We start from the raw sequence: 24468 nt of genomic DNA, 5'->3' as shown, positions 1-24468 counted from the left end.
GCTTATATCTACTGCTTTTCAATTTCCATAGAAAAGTCTGATGAGCCGATTCATCGATCATACAATGTGAAATTAATTCAACATGTTTTCGGCAGCTTATTTTTAAGAGTTGTCAAGGGTAGTTAACCCGAGACTCCTCGTTCTTTTTAAATGGTTTTACGATAGGGACCCAGCTTGCATGGGCCTTAAGAGGCTTTGCGAGGGTAGTGTCCAAATGGCGGATGGCCCGAAGCCACACGACCATTGAGTGTCATAAAATACGTTGGCCACGACGAAACGTGGAAACAGTTAAAGAAGGTAAAGCGGCTAGGCGAGCCTAGCACTAACCAACAAAGATATTGTTATTAAGGATCTGGCCACGGAGTGGGGAAGGCAAGGATGCCTTCTGGTAGGAGGATTGTGAGGAACAGCACGGCACTTACCCCAGACTCTTTGGAAAGAACGCGTCTAGCTGACCTGCTTGGTACACAAAGTACTATTATAAGCTGAATTCGAATGTTCATTTTCTATACACCTTGCGCTCGAACACCGAAAAACCCCTCACACGTAATCACAGCCCGCCCCTGCACGATTGGTAGCGAATCAGAATTCGAAGGTCCCAAGTTCGTGATCCGAATTACCCTTAGAAGGGGCTATTTAAATACAATTACACTGTACCCAGGTGGGGTGCAACGATGGAGGGGAGCTAAGTAACCCCCGGATAGTCAATTCGGGGCACGAACCGTAATATATATAGCCACGTGCGGAATACAGGTTGCATTCAGTTGACCTAGATATCGAGGCAGGTTTACGAATATTAGTGTCTATCATAGAATCGTCATTTGTACGCGCGTTCAGATCAATCGGTTAGTGTCTGTTTATTTAAAAGTGAGCGCGGGAAGTTCTTGTGGTTCTCCAAGTAGAGAACGCGAAGAGGATATGTATTTGTAAACAGTATTCAAGAATGGATTCGGGAAACGCAATTAGGTATCCACTAATCACGGAGACCACTCTGTTGAGAGGAATCGAAGCCTTCGAAAGAACGATTTTGGCTCCAGGATGCCTGGACAGGCCGATAGTCAAGGCCGCTGGAATCCTCCGAAAAGATTCTGCAACGGAGATCGTCGACGTGAACAAACTGTCGCAGAAGAGCACGTCGGTCATCCAATATGTATGTACAAGAAATTTCATCTATACATGAAGAAATAATTAGAGGAGAGAGGAATAATGGGAATTTGATTGATCGATCGATTATAGGTGGAGGTTGCTGATGCGAATGGTCATCTTTATTGCGCCGACGGGGAGGTAAACACTTCTTGCTGGCTAAAAATCGTCTTATTCGCGAAAGACTGTCAGAGCTGTAACGTTATTTTAGCACTCAGCGGCAAGGGAGTGATATTAAGAGCCACGAGATGTATAACACCGGGCGAACCATTGTTGATGTGGTTCACCGAAAGTATTCTAGCTATGCTGAATATACCGTTTTTGACGCCAGCTAATATNTATATTGCGTATATACAATTTTCTACATTTCGTAATTATATTTAATTAAGTGAAACGCTTATCTGTTTCAGGACAGAACCGTTACATCTGCCATGTATGCAACGATCTCTTCGAGTACCCGAATCCATTAAAAATCCACCTAGCCCTGAAATGTAATCGACTGGACACTAATCATTTTTGGACCTCGCTAGCGACAGAGTTCGGCTCGCCACATAAGTCGAGCTTGTCCTTCAGCCTGTTCCCGCAACCACCGTTCAGTTTGCAATTGAGAAAATCGCCAGAGGATTATCGCCAGATTTTAATAGGCGCCAACGTTCCCGTTACAAACGATAATTCGTCCCATTCGTCGGGCCAAGCCTCGCCAACATCTTCGAATCAGATATCTCCGAACTCCACGCCTAAGCCGATCTCATCAAACTCGTCAAATCCTCCTGTAGTGAAAGATTTTAATTTAATTCGACAATCAGCGTTCAAGCCTTACACGAACCAAGAGCCCGTTTTAAGAACGTACACCATTCCACCGACCGCTCCAGCACCCATCGCCAACGTCCACGCCGCTCAGCTGGAGACCATAGTCAGCAGCATAGGTGCAACGGAATGGGGACACCTCTGCATCTACTGTGGGAAAGTCTATTCCAGGAAATACGGATTAAAACTTCATATCAGGTCAGTGGATCAACAATTTTTCTTCTTTTAATAAATCCGTTTCTTAAATGCAGAGATGTCTGGTTTCAAGAGAGATTAACGAAAGTGTTCACTGTTTCTGTTTACGCAGGACTCATACTGGATACAAACCGCTTAGATGCAAATATTGTTTGAGACCATTCGGTGATCCAAGCAATTTGAACAAGCACATGCGAGTGCATACCGACGGCGAAACACCTTACACGGGCGACTTGTGCGGTACAATTATGGTCAGAAAACGAGATCTCGAAAGGCACATCAGATCGAGACATTAAGAGATCGGGAACAACAGTTCAGATTCATCGTTCGACGACACCGATACATAACTATACTTGAGTTCCCGAATGACTAGGAGCGTTCCGCGCAACTTGAAAGGTGGTGGGGGCCGCAGCGAACGTCTCAGGCCTCCTACCATGAGTTAATCGCCGCCTTACCGACCACAGTTTGAATAGGTAGGACAGAGAATTATACACGTGAATAAGAAATATTCAAATATTTAATATTTACAAGGATTATAAGAAATATATATAAATATAAGAAACATATATACATACATATGTACAATATACATATGTAATGATATACATTGTATAATGATATACANGTATATATGTATAATGAACTGAAGAACATGAAGGAACATGAATTCTCTGTTATTCAATTTCTAAAGTACTTCTGTCGGAATCGTCGGATTCGTGATGCACCCAGGGATCACCTTCGTCTAAGATATCGTATTTACAGAGTATGCCAACAGGTGGTGGGCCACCTGTAAATCTCGTTGAACAACCAGACCCCGAAATTTCGGCTATAACGCCCGGACTGATGTACGCGGTACCTACCGGGATTGTACACTTCGAATGACAGAATTGTTGAAACGCATAATGACGAACAATGTTGTACAAAGTAGATGATAATTAAGTAATTACGTATTATTTAGGAGCGTTGCGTGAGGACACGGCACGGTAATAGTCGTAGCCCTGAGCGCGCGCTCTTCGAACACTCTCATCGCTCAGTGATTTTTCTTCATAATATAAAAACTGTTGCAGAAGCAGACCGCGAAATAATAGAGCAGCCACTATTTACACCACACATGGAAATAGACGAACATACTGATTGTCCTAGCGTGAATGATGATCACTGAAGGACGCCGGAAGATACTAGTAAGCAACGTAACATAATTATCATTATAATTACTAATAATTAAATCACATAAATAATTTGTCCTGCTTTATTTTCAGTTATTCCGAAGAACACCAGCGACGATCAGGAAACATTAGCACGATCAGAACGAGAGAAATTGTTATTAGTAGACGCTAGAGAGCATTTACAACACAGGCGGCAGATGAGACAGATGGAGATAGACTTTTTTAAAATGAAAAGTGAATTAGAATTAGAAATATTACGCGAAAGACTAAAATCTGTAAAAAAATTCGCACTGAATTTCTTTTTCAACTGGGTTAGCGCAGATTTTTATGGTTTTTATGTACTTCTGTAAAAATGAAAAACGGCTTTACGTCTTTCCCGTTGCATGCTTTTTATCTTTGGATGTACCTATGCAAAAATGGAAAGCGGTTTTAAAGTTGCACATATAAAGTAATTAGAGAATAAAGCTTCTATTGTCGACATACAACTGTCCACTCATTATTCCTCCTTCCCAACATTGGATCCTCTGAATCTACTTCTGTAAAAATATATTAACTCTAATATTTTCACACTTCAGTAAGTAATTTATAGCGTCGAGCAACTCGCGTGATCCCATGGCCCGCGAGTACAATTGCTGTTATTCACAATTGTCAACCATGGCTTTCATCTATGCTGAAGAATGATAATTTTTTTGTCCGTTTCTTGAGTCTTAAATGATCTATTTACAAATTTTAATGTAAAATATAATCGCACTCTGGCGCACAGTGCTAGTAAATAGCTTAATGGGAAATTGGTGCATGGTTGTGGGCATGGAACACTTTTTAACATTACAATAATTGTCTGTAATAGATTACTATCCAACATATGCTCATTTAAATAATTGAAAAAGATATCATATAGTTTGGAAATGTACGCCATGAACGCACTATTTGGGAGACACAGACCACCGTATTCGTTGTCCTCTGTAGGTTTGTAAGTTCTAAATGATGTGTACAAATTGTCAGGATCTAAGTTTTCTTTATCGTTAGCAAATACCTCACATACTTCACAAGAATGTTTTTTTCGACACTTTGATATCAAGTATCCACAAATATAATTAAACCCATTTCTCTCTATTACATCTTTATTTCGATAATCATGATCATCGATTTTTACCGGGTTAGCTTCTTCCGGTATTTCATTCTGCCTCACTGGACCTGTAAACGCAGCTATCTGGCTTGTCATTTCTGTCTGAGGTTGTTCCGTTTCTTTCATAACAAATGTTTTTATTCTTTCCGCGTCTATTTTTTCTAAAAATTGGCTGAGCACATTAAACAACAATAAATTCATTTTAAAAAGTTGCGTACGCGAATGTATGATTAACGCGCGTCTGCGATGCAATATCCCGATATGTATGAAGACGCATGCAATTCATGCGTGCCCGTTGATTCATACGTATTTGTAACAGGGGTAAAATACAGTGAGATGTAGATTTAAAATTACAACATTACTTGGTACCTATTTTTATAATAAAAAAGCTAGGTTCGCGACCCAGTGACAACGAGCCATAAAGAGTACCCAAATGAAAGTCCGAGGCCGTTTAGAGGTAGACTGCAGTAAAATTGATCAATCTACCGATACGGACTTTTTTAAGCAACCGCTAACGGGACCCAGTGACAATGAGTCCCACGCATCACATGAACAAAACTCTCAATCCATTAAGGAGGTTCTACCGCTAATGGATTAAAAATTCAGAAGTTGATGTAAATTTACTAATTGTGACCGTGTTGGGACTTTACCTGTTTCGGATGTTTCGGACCGGAGCAGGTAAAAAAACGGTATGAAAGACATGCGAGAAGAATAGTGTAATACCAGAGTAAAAATTTTCAACTTCGGGGTGAGCAAAATTAGCTTTCCCCGATAGCAGACGGCAAAGAAATTATATGAAACAGAATGCAATTAATTGTTATATTTACATGTACGATTAGAATCAGCTTGCATTGACTTCAGCTTTTACACAAAAAAATATGTAAATGTTTCCGTTCCATTAATGGAGGGTTTAGCTGGAATTTTGTTGTCTTCAACAAAATAAAAATACCATAATTATATTAAACTGTATGGAATAATACTTTCAATGACTGTGGATAATTTTATAACTTTTTCATTACGATAGAAATTATAATAGTAAAATATTTCTTATTTAATAACTAATTGGGACTATGAACAATCCCGTTCGATCTCTATTAGAGCTAGAACCACATCGACAGTTCACAACGAAATGCATTGATCAATCTCTACTTATGTATACTTCGTTTGTGATATTACTTCGTTAGTGGTGCATCGACGACTCGTCGATAACACGTCTGACACAGTAATGCAGTTTAGAACCGACGTCAGTTTTGCTTCGTGTTTCTTACTTTTCGGCCCAGCTCATTCTAGAGGGCGTCAAAAATTGCAGACCGGTTTTCGGGCCGCGAGGTCCCATAAGGCTGCCAATTTTTAGTAATCTCTCCTCGGTGGTATTATAAATATCGGCATCTCCGTAGTATTGAAGATGTGCTTTGTTACCGACGTGAACTTGAGTATATGGACGGGAATTGCGACTTCTAAATGCGAGAGGTTTAGATACCGCTGCGTAGGCTGCGTGCACGACGGTTCGAATTTGGGATCGTCGGGTCCGCTTTCCTCGTCTCCAACCGATGACGGTTGATAAAACGACGAGTTCGGGACAAGGGATCTTCCTCTGCGACCCAGTTGCCCTGTGGAAGCGTGTCACATCAGAGATAGTAGACTCTATTGCAATTCCGGGGACCGACAATGCAATGTAGTTTTTTGACTGTTATGCAATAACCCAGTCAACCATCTGGTGGCAGAATGGGGCCAGGCTGTCGACAGATCCTGCCATCTTCCGCAGAATCTACCGACAGGCTGGCGGTCGCTGTGACGCATTAGGCAGCCAGCCTGTCGGTAGGCCTGGCCTCCAGACCTGAGAGCAGAATGAGAGCAGAATCGTGCCAGGCCTGACATCAGACCTGACACCAGAATGACAGCAGATTCACGCCAGGCCTGATATCAAACCTAACAGTAGAATGACAGCAATCTGCCATACATTCTGATTAAATTCTGCTAAATATTAATATATATATATATATATATATATACAGAAATACAGGGTTTTCTTTATTAAAAAATGAACACATGTTATTATTAAAGTTTAATTCACATATTTATTTCCTTCATGTACATATTGTATAATAGCTGGAATGTAAATGAAATAAATGGTTAGGTTAATCGTAGTGTTATTTCTTGTGTAGGATGAATGCTGTTCCTCTGGTCTGGTGGAGTCGGATGTTCGATGCTCCTACGTATTCTGCAACCAAGAACAGTACAGGAGTTAACACATATTATGTACATAGAATATTGACACATTTAAAAATGATATTGTCACAAATGGCTTATACTTACGTTCTTATTGCTGGCGGGATCAGAAGCAGCCGTACCTTGAATCCTGCCGATCCTGCCCCTCTGGCCAGGTGGAATCAGACAGATGAAGCACGGCAATAACTCATTTTCAACAATTTACTCACTGATTTCATATAGCTCAATGGCAATGACACGTCCGACGGGCGCGATAGTTGGTGACGTTGGTGACCAACTGAACAGGACGCGTCCGAAATTCGGACTCCGAATCCGAATTCCTGTGTATAATAATAAAATATAAATTATTATAATATACTATTTACTGTATCACTAAAGACACTAAATACATATGTATAATCATTCAATATTATAGTATACGTATTATATTAGATATCATAATCTTTTAGTGTTTATACATCAGTACATTTGGGTATTATCACCGAGGTTATTACTAACAGATTAAAATTCAAGTTTGCGAAATATAGCATCAGATTTGGCGGCTGTTATGCTGGCTGTTTATCTATAAATTATATATAATTGTTCAAATGGCTAACTTGGGCAGGTCATTTATCGCGCGATTCACTATACAGGGTGTCCCAGAATGCACGACTGTCCTCCGACAGTGTGCATTTTGGGACACCCTGTTTGCGACAGCAGGACCTGACGTAAATCTGCCGCCAGTCTGAAGCCAGATGTGACGGCAGGTCTGACGACAATCTACAATCATTCTGGAAACAGGCTTGACATCAGACCTGGCGTTACTCTGTTACCATACTGGCGACGGGCTTGGCACCAGCATCTGGAGGCAGATGGCGAGCAGTCTGCAGTCATTCTACTGCCAGATTGCCGTCAGATGCTGATGTCAGGGATTGGCGCATTCTGCAGCCAGTCTACCGGTAGATCATGCAGTAGGCCTACCGAAATCCTGCCGTTTGCAGATTTGGCTGACTGGGAAATTATTTGGCAGACCTCCTGAACGCAAGTACCCGTTGAAAATTGAAGTAGGGTTTATGGCCTATGTCAATCGTAGGGTCGAGCGAGCAAACGAACGAATAGATAACGCCTGTAGTTTGAGTCTGCAGTCTTGGGCCGGTTAGCCTTTTTTATGACTGCGTGCGGATTGTCACCGGACCCTCTGGGTCCTTGGCGGACTCGGTGCGTGCGCCAGGCGCGTGACATCTGGCAGGGAAATTGCGTCTGAAAAGGCTCGCTTGTGTTTCCGGGAGAGGCTGGCACGCGTAGCTCGCGTATCTCAAGTATCGGTCGTATTGTGCGTGTTTAGTCATAAGTCGTTATCTTGCTCATAAATACATTTGGTCGATGACGCGCGGGTAGATTTATTTATTACTATAACGACCGTTCCTGGCGTGGGTTTTCTCAAGAAGAGTTTTCCCCACGTCACAAGCGAAGCTTGGGTGAATGCAAGAACGACCTGAGCTTGTTAATAGTAAATTTGTCAACGGACACGGCTGTATATTGAGCGTTTGGAATGCGGGGTAAGAAAACTGTTTAGATTATTAGGACAAGCTTGGAATCGATAACTGTCGAACTTATCGCAGTCAATTTATTGCCTCTTCCTAGAAAGAGAATAGCATCGACTCGGGTTCGAGGGCTGAGAATAAACACATGGCTGCTGACACCGTTGGCATCCGCGGTTGGACGAGGCCTGGGGGGTCCAGTTTGGGCCGCGGACCGCGCGATGTTTAGGGCCTAAGGGTTTGGGGATGCTAGAAGAAAGGAGATTCGTGCGGATTCCGCCTGGGTGTGGGTGTCCGAGAAAAGGGTGATTATCGACCGAGAGATTGGACATTTTCCTCGGGGGTTGATTATAGAAAGGGAGAACGCGGTTTCCGGCAATCGACGGCGTCGATCGATAGCGAGGGAGGAGGCGGGTCCTAGGATCCAAATAAATAGCGGGCGCGTTTTTTGAGAGGACACAGTTGGTTGACACAGTTGACTTGGCAATTGGTAGTTGGAAGCAGTTGGAATTGGGGGTCAGACAATTGGTCTAGGCAGTTTGACAGTTTAAGACAGCCAGTTAGTTAGCCTTTTGGAATTGAGCAATCGACCAGGAGAGATTCGAAAGGGAGTTGTCGAAGCCAGTCGAAAAGGTTGCGAGTCCGATATTGTTTAAGAACGCGTCGCTACCAGCCGTCCGAATAGAGGAGATAATAAACTATTTTCAACAATCACGGTGCATCGTCACTTTCCCCTGGCCACTCACTCGCTAACATTCGCGGGAGTGTTAACATGCTTTAACATCAAGAACAAAATTTTCTGTAGTTTTATTAATGGTAGATTCACTCTCGTTATAATCACGCCTGATGAATTTTGTCGTTTTTCTTAAAACGATACGGTATTTCAAAATTCTACAGTCAGTGTGATGTCGCTTAAAATCTTACCAAACATGTTTGTTTTCGTGTACTGCCATCGTCTTAAATTAATATCATGTATTATCATGTTTTAATTTTATGTTTTACTGAATTTTGTCAATGTGGCTCTTGCCACGCAATCGAACTTATCAATGCGTGATCCTCCATTATTCATTTGTTCATCCTATATTGTTGATTCAGAGATGTTTTTGTATTTATTCTTCGCTGTGTCCAGAGATAATTATCTTTTTTTATAACTTTTGTTATTCACTTTCCCAAAAATTAACGACATCCTTACATTTCATGTCTTTTTTCAAATTATCATTAAGCAAAATTCTTACATGTCCCATCGACTATCCGTAATGCAGATGATCTTCGTTTATCAGTTAATTCTAATGGTTTTCCCATTTCGTTTTCAAATGTTACGTGGCAACGGTAGTCGCTGTCGTTTGTATTGTATACGTCCCCTCCTTCCCCGCGTAAGGGACTGTCTTAATTCCGTGCGTGTTACAGTGACAGTTAGACGCAGTCGGCAATTAAGGCGTAATAGTAGAGAGTTGATGACGTAATGTACCAAACGTAAATCTAATATTGACGAGATCCAAAAGAATGAAAGATCGATAAGGATGGATCAAAGTCTCACTGTGCAAGTCCATGAACCATCACTGACCATTTATCTTATCAAGCCCATAAACCCCTAGAATATGCATGTTCCTTAGATATTTTTACAAATAACAAATAAAAAACTATCGAGTAACAACCCATGATGAAATGAATTTCTTGTTTATATCTGTTACTTAAAATAAAAATGGTACATCAATCAAAAGTATAATAAAAATTTTGATGAGGGCGATCAAGATAAAATTTTTTGCGGAAACGTTTAGAGACCATACTGAATATACAACAAACATAGAAACTTGAAAATTAAGGTACGGCAGTGGTAGACCTTGGAAAACGTGCTCAGCTGGCCCAAAATATGTTGTGTAATGTTGCATCGACACTGTTCTTAAGGGATTGGCTTTTAGGTGGACGAATAGCCTGAGCTGATTCATTGTTCAATAAACGCTGAAAGATCATGTAAGTATATTAAATTAAAATAAAACATCGAACAAGATAATTCTAAAATGAATAGTTCTAAAATGAATATTTAATTACTTTGAAAGTATAGTCTGATTCTCCCCAATGCTATCAAAACTAGGTGAGAATTTGTCGTATCTTTCCTGCTTCTTTGATTCAAAATATCTTTTTAGTATCTTTCGCTTTCTGTAGCACTTGTAGGTTCGCACTAACTTCTCGACACTGTTCTACTATTAATTGAAGGTCGTCACTAGCCTGAAAGAAATGAATACTGCATAGTAAATCGCTTTTACATTTTTCTGAAAGGTAGGATTGGTAAGCGTAAAAGCTGCTGGGAGCGTCGCAGTTACTTTTTGCACATGAAATAATAACAGACACTATGTATGATTATAACATCCAATCCATGCATGTGTGTATTGAAAAGTGTTTTTTAGATCATGTCAATGTAAAGTGCCTAAATATTTTATATAATGAACAATTCCACAATTAACACCACGGTTTTATTAGTTATCCTTTGAGTACTTTCGTTGCGACACTGCTACGTGTACTTTGCTGCTCCAATTTACAATTCTTAGACTTATCGGCAAAGTTGCCATGCAGGCAACTACTCGATATGAACTTTACAACAGCGAGAACCACGCGCCGCGCCGAACATTGTGCATATATTATTAGCATAACTATAGCTTTACTTATATTGTACTTTTATGGAAAATGTTAGTAAACGTGGATTTCTGAAAATCTTATTTACAATTTATGCTTTCATCCATTTATTAAAGCGTTCTTCTTGATAATTTTATGGATTATTTCCCAATATTAATGCTTCGCTTTCAAGAACAAGAAGAACGTAGAAAACAACCGCAATCATTTCTTCTCGATTATTTCCTTTTCTATTGCAAAATTCGTCCCAAAACATGTTATTACCGTTCTTCACCGTCTTTACCGCTTTCAGTTACCATGAATATGAGTAAGAACGTACTTATCAAAGACCAAAGTTAGTTGAGAAACATCATCGCAAACCGCGCATAAGAAACTACTTCCTGACACGCTATTGTCTTCGAATTAATGATGCATGAGTAGTCAAGTTTTTCGAATAGAGAAATACTCACCAGTGAGCCCCTGGAAGTCGACATTCAACGATGAACGCAGGAAAAATTCAGATTGAGGAGCAAATTTTCAACAGAAATTACAAATCCGATCTAAGCTTCAACATCCGTTTCAATTTTTGGATGTTAAGATTGGTAGGTTCCTGGCCTAGACCAGTGTATCACCCAAGGCTGAAAACGATCGAGAATGCGTTCTTGCAACTGCTGTGCTATGTTCTACTTGGCTGCTCTTTGATTCCCGGTAGTGTCGGCATCGTGTTCGAGCAGAAAGACCTTTACATGCAATTCAAACTAGGTAGTACTCTCGGTTTTATCTTAATGGCGGTATTGAAATACTATTTTCTCAACCATCACGAGGACGATATACGTTGGTGTACGGAGTACATCGACAACGATTGGAAGAATGTGAAACATTACGAGGACCGTAAAATAATGTTAGATAGTGCGAGTTTCTGTCATCGACTCATCCTGATATGCGGATTTTTCTCGTACGGGTCCGTGATCTTCTTTTGTATCATCCTACCTCTCACACAAGGGAGAATCGTGGAAGAAGGTGGCAATTTGACTTACATCATGCCGTCTATCTATTTTCCAATGACAATCTTGGACTTTCGCCACAGTCCGTACAACGAAATTATTTGCATGGTACAATTGTTATCGTCATTCGTGTGCAATAGTATTACGGTGACTGCTTGCGCTCTAGCTGCACTTCTCGCAATGCATGCCTGTGGACAAATACAGGTTTTGATGAGTTGGATGGAGAATTTGGTGGACGGACGTGAAAAAAACATCGATAGTCTGGATCAGAGGCTAGCTAATATCGTGGAGCTACATGTCCGGATAGTTAAGTAAGATTACATAAGAGTGATGTAAATTGTACCATTTGTGACCACTTTAACGGTCTTTGGAGATTTACAAAATAGGTATAAAGAAGTAAAAAGTATATCAATGTAGTCTTAAATATATAATCAAAACATTATGACGTATGCAGTGTTCGAAACATAATAATTGAAAAAATTGTTACAATATCGCATATTCGGGCCTAAAATTGCCATTTTTGGCCACCTATTTTCGCATTTGCGGTCACTTCTGAAATAGTAATAGTATTAATTACAAGCATCTGTTTCTGCACAAATATTACAATAATTACGGTACAAGAATAGTAACTCTTTAATAAACCATTCAATATTTCTTTTAATTCTTGCTTGCGACAATAGATTTTATATTTTTGGCTCCCTTCAATTTTTTGTTTTAATATTTTTATTTTCTTCTAATTTTGTTTGTCGTTTTACTTTGTTAATTATATCCATCTCTTCTTTTCTTGACCTGCATTATTTCCATCTATTTATCTGCCGTTATTACAGTAGGCAGATGTTGAGCTGCTTTTCGCTTGCCTTTTGCGACCCTTTCTTTCACGGCCCATAAAAATAGATCTCCTAAAATATCATCGAATGACTTTTTACGATTGCAATGTTTATACTAAATACATACATTTCAAAATTGAATATCTTTTTTAATATTGTTCTTATCGACTTAACTTCTTGTTAGCTCTTAGACTCATTCATTTACTACATGATGTATAAAAAAAAAGTAAAAAAATTGCTATAGGTGGGATTTACAAAGAAGAAAGAAAAGGTCACGATTTTTAACTATTTTATTCGACTTACTAAATCATTAGTCTTAGTTTCTACGTGAATATTTTTATTGCTGGTTTCACCAGCTTTTTCTCTCAGACTTCAATAGTATTTTACAAGAAATATTTCTCGATTATTGTGGGATATACATTAGTATCCATGATACGTTCGGTACAAGTAAAGTAGTACTACACAATTAATGAGAAGAGACATTTTGTTTGAGACTATTTGAACTCGATAATTCAATAGGCATGAATTGTGAAGAACTTTCGCTTACCGTAAATAAAGAAATTAGGCTATAACTAATAAATAATTCAAAAGGCGAAATTCCATTAGATATGATCCCAATGATATTAACAATGTATCATTGATTATACAGGATTAGGCACACAAAATAATTAACTGTTCTTTTTTAGGAACTGTAGATCTCGACTTGAAAACAGCTTGTAGTTCTTTGTGTGCTTCAACTATTGGCAAAACATGACTACGAACTGTACTATTTGTGGCCAAAAATGGTTCAATTACATTTTTATCGTACCGTTTATGGTCAGTGTCTAATTTCGAAATTGTTTGGAATTATACCTTATATGAAATAAAGATGTAAAAAACTTGGTTTACGCTCTTATAAAATACAATAATTGGTAGTATACATACTGGTCACTGGCTGATTATAAAGAGCTGGCAAAACTAGTACGTTTACGTACATTTCATAAATAAATCAAAATAATGGGACTGTAGGAAGAAATAGACAATGATGGCAGTACACCACGTTTCTGCAAGTATATTAACACTTTGCCGTCCGCACGTCTCGTAAAAATTTATTCGCTTGGCGCCGGCAGCGCTAATTCGGATTACTTGGCTTGTCGCCGGCTGTTTTTGACATTTTCGGGAGATTATAAATTGTTAAGTTTTACTAATCTCATCGTTAGTTCTCATAAGTTCTCAACCCTGTTCCCCTACTTTCATGAAATTTTGAAGATATAAAAGATACTAAAGTGCTGCCGCTAGCCACTGTGCAATACTATGCACACACCACTGTGGTGTCACTGCTGGCCGTTGACCGTTAGTTCGCGCAAGACACCACTGTGGAGTCGCCGGCCGTGGACCGTTATTTCGCGCACGACACCACTGTGGTGTCGCCGGCCGGTGACCGCTATTTCGTGCACAACACCACTGTGGTGTCGCCGGACGGCATAGTGTTAATTTTAATGAAATTAATCTGAATACTCAATACATCGAAATACTGGCCATAAACGGTGCAGTGGCCATAAATGGTATATTTACCGTAAGGGTTTTATAAAAATTAATATGAAATATATGCGTATATTATTGTTATATGTATAATTTGAGGTTTTTCAGTTTCATAGCTCGCACGGACAATCTGTTACGCGAGATATCGCTAATAGAATTCGTGGGATGCACTATAATTATGTGTTTCGTAGGATACTATACAATGATGGTAGGAGTTTACCAGTGTTCTGCACGGATCGGGCCGTCGGGCCGAGCTGCCCTCCACTCAGGATCAACCAGGCTTTGCAATAACGCGAACATGATAGTTTCCTGCCTGTGGCCCTGAGAACTGCGGCCGGCCTGTTACATTGCGGCACGACCATGGACCTGAAGTACGGAGTATAAACTGCTTTTATAGATGAAGGAGGAGTGAAGCTCCCATAGAGATAGTATACATAGAGTACAGAAGCCAACCGCAAACGTGAGTCGCAAATAGAAAGAGAAAGGAACACGAGGAATACTACCTCTTTCTCTCTACCGACGCATGCGCAGTACTCATATAGGTATATATATGGGTTCGAATACGTTCGCGCCCCGACAGAATTGCACAAAATTAATTATATTCAATGGAATTTGCATGTGCATAGTACAAGGTACTTCTATTTTTTACAATAAAATTGTAGACTGATGAATATTATATTAAAATTCGCGAATGCATATGGGTAATATATTGAATTTTATAACAATTAAATACATTAAAGATCGGACATTTAAAAACTCTTTGTAAATAATTTATTTATTCAGGTACATATAAGTTATAAAATTAGAGAATATAAAATTAGAATAGAAATTATAAAATTAGAATGAGAAATAACGTTCATATTAATGAAATAACAATACTTATCTACAATCACAGATTAGTTTGCATTATTTCACTCGCCTTTAAAAATAGTAAGTTTGTTATATAACATACGCGTCCTAAATTTTAAATCTTTCATTTTATTGCCTTCATGCTTAAGTCTTTTATCAATATATAGTCTTGAATAATAAGATAAATTAATTTTTGTCAATGATCACATAAAAATGGTTGTTCCAAAGAGTGTTCATTATCGTCTAGAACTGAAGATGGTATAATTTTTAATGTTTCAATCACTAGTCTTTTATAAATATTTTTAGATAACAGAACTTCAACATTTTTATTTACTATTGGCTCTGCAGTTGATAGCAATCTTCTTATTCTTGTGTACGCATTACTTTCATAATATGATTCAGCTGTGAAATGATCACTACAAATGGACGTATTAGTTGTTACTTGTGAAATTCCAATTATTTGCATCCATTTTTGCCTTCTTTGAAGATCTTTTGGAAATCTAAAAGACAATACAATCAGATAATGTAATTTTTTGTAGATATAGTTCAGAATACTATTTTTTTACTTAATTATGTATGCAATTCATCATACTTATGAAAACTGCGAGCACATCCTAGTACCCATAACACCTTACAAACAATACACGACATTTTAATAATTTATAATAACTGCTAATAACCTGAAAAAATATGCATCGGAATAGCATGCGCTGTATGCATCGAAATAGCATGCGCTGTATGCATGTAGAGCATGCGCTCTGCTGCTGTTAAACAAAGAGAGGTAGTAAATTTGTACTTCGTTTTCTTTCTAACAGCGTATGAATTCCACTTACAGGCGAGCCTATGGCATCTGTACTCTATCTATAATATCTCTATGGAAGCTCCTTCCGTGGCGGGGGAACAGTCAAATTGGCCATTTTCTAAGAGTGACAAGTGGCGCCGCCTGTCTGTAAAACTAGTACAAATCTTGCGCGCGCTAAAGCAAGCGTGTATCACGGCTATATATACATAGAGGTTGTGAACCTACAGGTGAGCAATATTTTAAGAACGTGTTCTATGGTCAAAAATAAGACGAAAATCAAGAGAGAGAAAATTGCGTTTGGGGTTCGGTTAATTAGTTATTAACGTTTAAAAATTTGGCGTTTCTGCCCCTGAAACGAGCAATCCGATTTGCAACGACGGGTGCTTTTACCGTACGCGCAGCTGATCGTCGTCGGTCAATGTATGTCGATAACGATGAACAGTACCGTACTTATAATTTGTGGGCTTACCTCGGGTGACGAGTGGAGAACGCAAATTATTTTAAATGATGTGCCTCGCATTCAACCTGATTACTCGCTAAATCCACAAGAGCACATCGAAACACGCTCTATGGGATTTTCGAGTCAGGAGGGTGAATGCTCTTTTCGACATACATTGACCGACAACGATCAGCTGCGCGTACGGTAAAAACACCCGCCGTTGCAAGTCGGATTACTCGTTTCAGGGGCAGAAACGCCAAATTTTTAAACGTTAGTAACTAATTAACGAAGCCACAAACGCAATTTTTTCTCTCTTGATTTTTGTCTTATTTTTGACCATAGAACACGTCCTTAAAATATTGCCCACCTGTAGGTTTACACCCTGTATACATGTGCGTACTTTGGGAGCTTGCTCTCGGACTCCATTGACGCTAATATGGCTGTTATAATGAAGATACGCGAACGCGGACGCGAACGCTACATGAAGAGAGCGCCGCTGGTCGTTCCTAGAAAATGGCTAAAATCTCGGATACCCCTTCCGTTTTCCGTCACAAAATACCGCAGGCAATGCTCCGTTCTTTAGGTCTATGGGCGCGACCCATACCATCTTGTAACAGGGCCGGTGGCCCTGACTACTACGAGCTGAGTGCGAGCATCGCCGCTATAGTGCGTTCGCAATTAGCTGTTCGTAGGGAACGCTGTACGTAGTAAGGAGCGAACTGCTCGCATTCGGGCCACAAGCAGAAAACTATCATGTTCGCGTTATTGCAAAGCCCAGTTGGCCTTGAGTGAAGGGGCGCTCGGTCCGTCGGCCCGACCCGTGCAGAATCCTGGTTTATACATTTGACACATCGAAGAAGAATTCTAATCAGGAATTTTCTCTCAGGAATGGAGTTTTACACAACCTGTTAGTGGCCTGACGTGGATAATAGTACTCATATCAATCACATTTAACATTTTCATATTCTGTTACATCGGTGAACTATTAGTACAAGAGGTAATTATATGTATTGCATTAAGGACTTGTTTGCCTAATTTCCCTAGACAAAATCGGTGAGTAATACGACAACGTATGTAAGAACTAAAAAGCTAATATGTAAGATGTACGTAAGATGTATCTTGCACTATCTAATCGTTCCCATAAAAAAATAATTCTTTATTCTAACAAATAAGGACATTTATGTTTCATCGACTACAGTGTTTACTCTTATTTCCACACACCCAAAAAATGACAATTTAAAGCAATGTTATGGAATACAATTTATGTACATAAATGTTGCAGACAATAAAAATTAGCGAAAAGTCTTATATGATCGAGTGGTACCGAATGCCTGGAAAAACACAGCTCGCTATACCACTAATAATTTCTATGTCACGTTCCACCATGAAGATCACCGCCGGCAACATCATTGAACTCTCCGTTAGTAGTTTTGCTGACGTGAGTATCGCAGTAGACGTGCACAAATTAAAAATAAATCAGGCATGTCCAAACTGCTGTTTTAAGGATGGGAGCGCTCTCGCTGATTTTCGAGCAGGATGATGACTCGAGCATGGAGCAGAGTGTTGTAAAGTAGTCGGGAAATCACATTGTATTAATCTTATTATTCTTCTAAAGAGAAAGCATTCGTTTGTATGTTAGCAAAAGTCTCAAAAACGGCTGAAGAATTTGCATCGAAACTTGACTTACGATTTTTTTTGTACATATACTTCGGGGTGTCATAGGATATATACAGGGCGTTCCGTAAAAAGTGCTAGATCCGGAAATGGTAGAATAGGAGGATCATTTTGAACAACAATTTTCTTCGGCAAAATGTAAAGTGGGGCTTCGTTTTTTAATTATTAGCGAAAAACAGTGACTAATAAGAGCGCACGATCCGTCTGTACTCAGTGACGGACATCTTGGCTCGAGTCATGACATCAGAGGAACAAGTGCTCTGCTCAGTACAAAGTGCTTTAAGAAAATAATGAATAATAAATTACATAAATAACAATGCAAGGGAACTGGTCGTACTTTATTCTGAATAAAAACTAATAGATGTAGGATTCGAAGAGCAGCGAGTGACAAATGGTAAAACGCTTAACACTTTGTGAAAAGAGTAAAAATAACTTTATTCATTACGAATTAATCAACATGTGCGCACTCAGAGTCGACTATGCTCGTACTTATCTCTAACCACTATTTCAATTATTTAAAATAATGAAAACCAAATCTTTTGAACCTAGACCAAGTCAATCTCTATTGACCAAAGAGCTCAATCCCATTAATCGTTATTCAAGTGGAATGGATGAGAAAAAGAGAAACTTAACAAGATAAATGAAAAATTAAAAAATTGCAGCGAACATTCAATTTAAAAGAATTATAAGAACAGTACAGATTGGTAAAATAGATGGTCGACCACAGCTCATGTCAATCGATCACTGTCCTTTTTCAGTCCAGAATTCTCCGACCATCTGTTCAAGAATCGGCTGGATGTCCTTGACCCATCTTTCTCGAAGCAGGTTGCGGATGAATGGATAAGTCCAATCTGTACTGTTTTTGCATTTCTTTTACATTCAATGTTCGCTGCGACTTTTTAATTTCTCATTTATTTTATTAAATTCCTTTTTTCCCCATCCATTATACATTGTTTATGTTTATGTGTTTATTGTTTGGTAATTTATTATTCGTTATGTTCTTAAAACACTTCGTACTGAGCGGAGCATTTATTTTCCTGGCTATGGCCGTGTGTCACAACTCGAGCCAAGACATCTGTCACTGAGCGCGGGTGGTTCGCGCGCTCTCATTAGTCAGTGTTTTTCGCTTATAATTCAAAAACCAAGCTCAATTTTATATTTCGTCAAAGGAAATTGTTGTTTAGGATGATCCTCCCAACCTGCCATATTCGGCTGTAACACATTTTAGGGAACATCCTGTATATTTTGTTAAGAATTATGGATTGGCGAGGTAGTAAACCGCGCTGTTAGACATGTGAGAAATATAACTTTAATGAGTCTCTTAGGGCGGTATTCAGAATCGCAAGATATTTTTAAGCATAAGTTCAAGTCCCTGTTTCAATTCAAAGTCGGGAAATAAGCATCAACTTAAGCGTACACTCCAGCATTTGCTTCGTAAACTAATTCCTATTGGAATACGATTCACAGTTTGTTCTTAAGAATATCTTAAGTCTATAATGTATTTACAATCAAATAAGAATTCCTTATTCGAAGATGGAAGGTTTTATATTTGAAAAGTGAGGTTATATTTTCAATTCAAGCTTTTANTCGTAGTGTGAACCGTAACAACCTTTTCACACAATGCGGTTTTTTGACCGATTCGGTAATTTCACCGAATCAATAATAACCGAAAGCAGCGTCCAGATATTTTTAATTTTTACTACACATTCCTAATTTCTAAATATAAGAATTAACGGTTTCAGTATACTGCGGAATAGCATTTACTGTAACAGTTTATTTCACATTACGACGAATAATTCATTTTCTATGTCAATTGTTTGTCGTGTATATACTAAAGTATATCGGAAACACGACGTCTTTCGTGGATTTCACAACTTACAAGAGTGTATTTTCACAAAAACATAATTATTATTGTTAAAGTAAAATACGGTTAATCGTGTTTCGATTTTGTCCGTGACTGTACGCTGCGTACGAAGGAGTTTGTCGGATGTCTCCGACCTATGACTATATACAGGGTGTCCCAGAACTAGTGTAAGATACTGAAATGGGAGGTTCCTGACGCAATTCTAAACAACATTTTCTTTTGCGAAAAAGTTGTCCGAGGGGTGGATAAGGAGTTATTAATAAAAAAACCCGACCAATTAGAGCGCTCAGCTGGCGCGAGCTCCGGCTCGGGAAACTACATGAATGACAATGCAAGGAAGTAAATAGCAATTAATACATTTTACTATACCAGAGAGGAACTGAGAGTGCTCACGGCCCAGGTTTCGGTGTCCCCAATTCGATGGTGCTGCCAAAGCTAAATTTTGCAGGGATCTGACACGTTCAGTTCAACGTTTAGCATTTACCAGAACCAACGAACAGAGACCTGCCCTGTTCAGTTCAACGTTAGCATTTACCAAAACCAATGAACAGAGATCTGCCCTGTCCGGTTCAACGTTTAGCGTTTACAAGAACCAACTGAATAGAGATCTGCCCTATCCAGTTCAACGTTTAACATGTACTTAGAATAGAACGAAAGAATCATTTCAACGCTAGAAAATACGTAATGAAGACGTTTGCAAGCGTATTGTTAATAATTATCAGTATTTCTTAGGAGAATGTTTATATAAGTGAGCTTCGAATTTAATGAGAAACGGGGTTATGGAAATAAAGACTGGATTTAATTCTCTTCAAATTAAGAGAGAAAGAAATTTATTACGACCTGAAAGACGCTCCTCCCGTTCCCTGTATCCAGAAATTTATATTACTTTATATGCCATCATATTAGGATCATCCCGTTGTTCTTCGTCCATTCGCCTGTAATTCCGTTAATTTAATCTCGAATTTGCAGTACGCGCATCCACCGGTGTTTACATAATTGTCGGAGTTATTTATTATTTCTCGCGACGGCTCGGCCGACTGTCTGAACGTTACACCGTTTCTTATGGCCCGTCATAAGTCGTATGAAAATATTATTAATGCCGAGCGATGCTGTTAAATCTGTTAACCGTTAATGTCGAAACAATATTTTAATACAAACGAATTTCTTTTACTAATGTGACTCCATTTATTTTATTGTATAAAATACTTGTCCCCATTTTCTTAGCATGGTATGTTTACTTGTAAATGGGCAGAATCCCTAAGAATGACCGTTTCTTCCATCGTTAATAACGTTTCTGTTAATATAACAGTAGCTTGTTGTGATATGGAGAGGTGTGCAAAATTTGACACTCATATCTGCATAGTTGTTTCAGAAATATTTGATTTCTTTTTGTAAAATCTGAGTTTGGAATTTGTTGACGATAATAAATCTGTTGATAGGTATTGTCAACTCAATACATATAAGTTTTCAAGGAATTCTAGTATGAGGCTAGATGAAGAATAATGTGATTTATTCATATGAAATACTTGAATAACGCATGTAATCATTTTTTTGCATAGCCAGAAAGGAAATTTTCTCTCTGGTATAGTTGAGTCGAACGCAACGAAGCCGGGCGTAACTGTCTTCGCAACATGGAAAATCCACTTGAAAGGGTCGCTTTGAAATGGTTTCAAGTGGATTCAAGTGGATTTTGCGCGCTGCGCGGACGCGCGTTGCATAGGTCTGTAGCCGGCCTAATTCCTTTGATTCCTTTACTTATAATCACATCCGAAAAATTCTCACATGTACGTGGGATGTCAGAGAATTTTGTCAGATTCTTTTCGTTGCGCAGGTTCGGTCTACAAAAATGAAAAATGCTGATGTCATCTAGAAATTTTCGATCATTTACATTTTTATGGTACACATGACTCTGTCTGACTATTATACCCTATTTTTTCCAGATTCTTCGGTGAGATGCGCCGTACTTCAAAAAATCAGAAACCGATTTTTCCGACGTTCTTCGCGTGATAAAGTCCCTTATGAATTATAATTATTACATTTCCTTTCGTCAGTAGTCGTACTTGTAAATATCAAATACTTTCGTACACAACAACATTGAACGTCCATTGGGAAAAGTGAAGTTAAATGGATGTACTTGGAAACGTTTTGTATACGTTTATTAAATAATTGAATGCAATATACGGGAAAAATTAATTGTACAGCGCCTTCCGTAGTATGAATGTTACCTTTTTATTTTGAGGCACGCGTTCAATTGACGGTAATAATCATCGGGCGCGGAAAAGGATAGCGAATAAGAGTGAAAGAGAAAGCTTTGGGGACTGGGACTGGGACTGACCTGCAGCCTCGGTCTCTCTCTTCTCTGACATTGTTGTCCTGCTCTACGCTCGGTGAAAACATTTTTTCGGTATTTAAGCATTACGCAGGTAGGTTATATAAATACCGTAATTAAAGAGTGGAGGCCCGGGGAAAACCAGAAGGATTACAGTACATGTCGTAAATACCGCACATGGCATTGTAGCCAGTCTTTCGGCTCGTCGGATTATTTTAACTGCTACCTTCTTCGATTCCATACGGACAAAGAGTGAGGTTTCCGTTTCGTACCTGTTACAGTATAGAACCTGCGTTTTTTCGCTATTTAATAAGCATTACGCAGGTGTGTTTTACAAGTAGCGTAATCCAAGAGTGGAGGTCCGGGGAAAACCAGAAGGATTACAGTACATGTCGGAAATACCGAAGGTGGCATTGTAGCCAGGCTTTCGGCTCGTCGGATTATTTTAACTGCTACCTTCTTCGATTCCATACGGACAAAGAGCGAGGTTTCCGTTTCGTACTTATTACAGTATAGAACCTGCGTTTTTTCTCTATTTAACCCTTTTAGTGCCGGGCGAAAAAGAGGTGCCTATGCGAGAAGAACCGGCCGAATTTCACAGTTTTACTAGGGTTTGGGAAAATGTTCATAAAAACCAAACGAGAAACAATATTTACATGATTCAAAAGGCAGTGTACTGAGGATGAAATAGAGAACAAAACAATGACACTAGATTTTCTCTACACATTACAAATTATATAAATGACAAAGGTATAAGTGTTCATAAAAATAGTAAAAGTAGAGTTCTCTCTTACAAAACGTATTTGCATGTACAAAAGTCATCTTTTCATCATAATTTTATATGAACCAATTATTATGAAGTATATACTTTGCATTTCCAATGTATTTTCTAACAAGATAAGCAATATTACATAACAAAAATAAAAGGTAACTCGGAGGTACATGGTGAGCGCCGGGCGGATTATCTCTTCCGAAATATGTAATTGTTATAAGTAATATAACGAAGAACTATTTTTTTTAATTCTCTTATAATGAAATTACATCATTTATAACGTATTACAAATTTATTTGGATTATTTCTCCCGCAATGCGAATAGTAAAGCGCTACGAGGAGCGGGCCGAGGATTAAGAAGCATTACGCAGGTATGTTTTACAAATACCGTGACTTCTCTTTTCAATCAAGGTACGAATAAGAGTAAGTGAGAGACAGAATAGGCGCGATTCTTCGCCGCATAATATCGTGCCTGACGTGTGCGCGAGAACCAATCCAAGCTACGTATGCGGCACGTGACGTGATGAAAGCACAAGAGAGATATAGTATTGGTGGAGCGGTATCACCACTGCAGAAGAGGCAAAATTCCTCAAGAGGGATTTTCTCTGGCAATGCTGCGACAATGTGTGGCGGAGGAAATATCGAGGAGCTTGATACCCGTTCCGCGGAGAAGCATATGCCATTCATCATTCTAGTCAATGCTCATGTTTGCAGTTGAATTCGGTGAAATATGACGGAAAATGAAGTTCGTCTTTTGAAATGGGGCCTTCTCGATTTCATTCATTCGTTATGTATAACGTCGATTTTCATTACAGTTTCAGATTACATTTAAGTAAAGAATTCTCGCGCACGGAAAGACCTGACGCACCGTCGTTTATTTCATACGTTATTGCGTACAATGAAATATTAGGTTGGTGCATATGAAATGTCGCATTTTTTTACATGCGAACGTTTGTCTTCCTGTTTTCGTTATACTTTTGTACGTACAACAAAATCTGTTAAGTATTACAGTTTGTAATTAGTTTTCGTGCCGGCGCCGCTCGAGTACAAAGGGTTAAATGACTACAGCCTTGTTTATAATTATTCTTTAAAATATATTATTATTACAGATAGAACGGCTATTACGACGTTTGTTGTACAGGCGGCAGCAGGGCCCATATAATAATGAGCGAAATCGCGGAGGGTGGGGAGGTCGGCGGGGAGGTCGGCGCGGAGGCGGACGGGGCGGACGAGGCGGACGAGGAGGAAGAGGAGGAAGAGGAATTATTTTTAATATATATAATAATTAATATTATTATTAAATTCAGATCGTAATAAATTTGGTTTTGCCTCAATTCGAAAAGAATTAAATCCAATCTTTATTTCCATAACCCCGTTTCTCCTCGTGTTCGAAGCTCACTTATAAAGACAATCTCCTAACAATTATTTACAATTATTAACAATACGAGTGTGAACATCTCGTAATATTGGCTGACCTTCATTACGTATTTGCTGGCGTTGAAATGGTTCTTTCGTTCCCTTATAAGTACATGTTAAACGTTGAACTGGTCAGGGCAGATCTCTGTTCAGTTGGTTCTTGTAAACGCTAAACGTT

The 24468-nt window shown here is 38.9% G+C and overlaps 4 protein-coding genes and 2 long non-coding RNA genes across 11 annotated transcripts; 3 read left to right on the top strand and 3 right to left on the bottom strand.

The window, feature by feature from the left end:
• The first annotated feature begins 1419 nt into the window (after positions 1–1419).
• Positions 1420–3828, top strand: LOC113463814 (Krueppel-like factor 9). Its single transcript, XM_026816470.1, has 6 exons — positions 1420–1435; positions 1554–2148; positions 2258–2618; positions 2908–3084; positions 3213–3326; positions 3405–3828. Exons 1-3 carry the CDS (start codon positions 1420–1422, stop codon positions 2439–2441), a joined length of 795 nt encoding a protein of 264 aa, XP_026672271.1. The 3' UTR covers positions 2442–2618; positions 2908–3084; positions 3213–3326; positions 3405–3828.
• A 144-nt stretch (positions 3829–3972) lies between these two features.
• LOC113464763 (uncharacterized) lies at positions 3973–5055 on the bottom strand. Its single transcript, XM_026816471.1, has one exon. It carries the CDS (start codon positions 4636–4638, stop codon positions 3973–3975), a length of 666 nt encoding a protein of 221 aa, XP_026672272.1. The 5' UTR covers positions 4639–5055.
• Positions 5056–6495: 1440 nt separating this feature from the next.
• LOC108628422 (uncharacterized) lies at positions 6496–6845 on the bottom strand. Its single transcript, XR_001916790.2, has 2 exons — positions 6754–6845; positions 6496–6658 (listed from the first exon to the last, which is right to left on the bottom strand). It is a non-coding gene; the product is annotated as an uncharacterized LOC108628422 (long non-coding RNA).
• On the top strand, positions 6603–7073 carry LOC108628423 (uncharacterized). Its single transcript, XR_001916791.2, has 2 exons — positions 6603–6696; positions 6777–7073. It is a non-coding gene; the product is annotated as an uncharacterized LOC108628423 (long non-coding RNA).
• Positions 7074–11234: 4161 nt separating this feature from the next.
• LOC108628421 (uncharacterized) lies at positions 11235–17906 on the top strand. Of its 4 annotated transcripts, none has more exons than XM_026816467.1 (5): positions 11235–12108; positions 14245–14353; positions 17122–17232; positions 17518–17673; positions 17740–17906. In XM_026816467.1, exons 1-5 carry the CDS (start codon positions 11294–11296, stop codon positions 17773–17775), a joined length of 1227 nt encoding a protein of 408 aa, XP_026672268.1. In that variant the 5' UTR covers positions 11235–11293; the 3' UTR covers positions 17776–17906. The 4 variants fall into 4 exon arrangements, with proteins under 4 accessions (XP_026672268.1, XP_017885818.2, XP_026672267.1 ...); XM_026816468.1 differs by having other exon boundaries at positions 11347–11395; positions 11506–12108; positions 17518–17906; XM_018030329.2 differs by having other exon boundaries at positions 14254–14353; positions 17518–17906.
• LOC108628424 (uncharacterized) lies at positions 14993–15850 on the bottom strand. 3 transcript variants are annotated; one of them, XM_026816469.1, is made up of 3 exons: positions 15828–15850; positions 15587–15674; positions 14993–15494 (listed from the first exon to the last, which is right to left on the bottom strand). In XM_026816469.1, exons 2-3 carry the CDS (start codon positions 15643–15645, stop codon positions 15191–15193), a joined length of 363 nt encoding a protein of 120 aa, XP_026672270.1. In that variant the 5' UTR covers positions 15646–15674; positions 15828–15850; the 3' UTR covers positions 14993–15190. The 3 variants fall into 3 exon arrangements, with proteins under 3 accessions (XP_026672270.1, XP_017885820.1, XP_017885819.1); XM_018030331.2 differs by lacking the exon at positions 15828–15850 and having other exon boundaries at positions 14993–15243; positions 15329–15494; positions 15587–15815; XM_018030330.2 differs by lacking the exon at positions 15828–15850 and having other exon boundaries at positions 15587–15817.
• Positions 17907–24468: the final 6562 nt, after the last annotated feature.

The sequence above is a fragment of the Ceratina calcarata genome, unplaced genomic scaffold (assembly GCF_001652005.2).
Source record: "Ceratina calcarata isolate Rehan_Ccalc_2016 unplaced genomic scaffold, ASM165200v1 scaffold525, whole genome shotgun sequence".
NCBI lineage: Eukaryota > Metazoa > Arthropoda > Insecta > Hymenoptera > Apidae > Ceratina > Ceratina calcarata.
The sequence above is the reverse complement of the archived record's forward strand: the minus strand, read 5'-3'. Positions and strand labels throughout refer to the sequence as shown.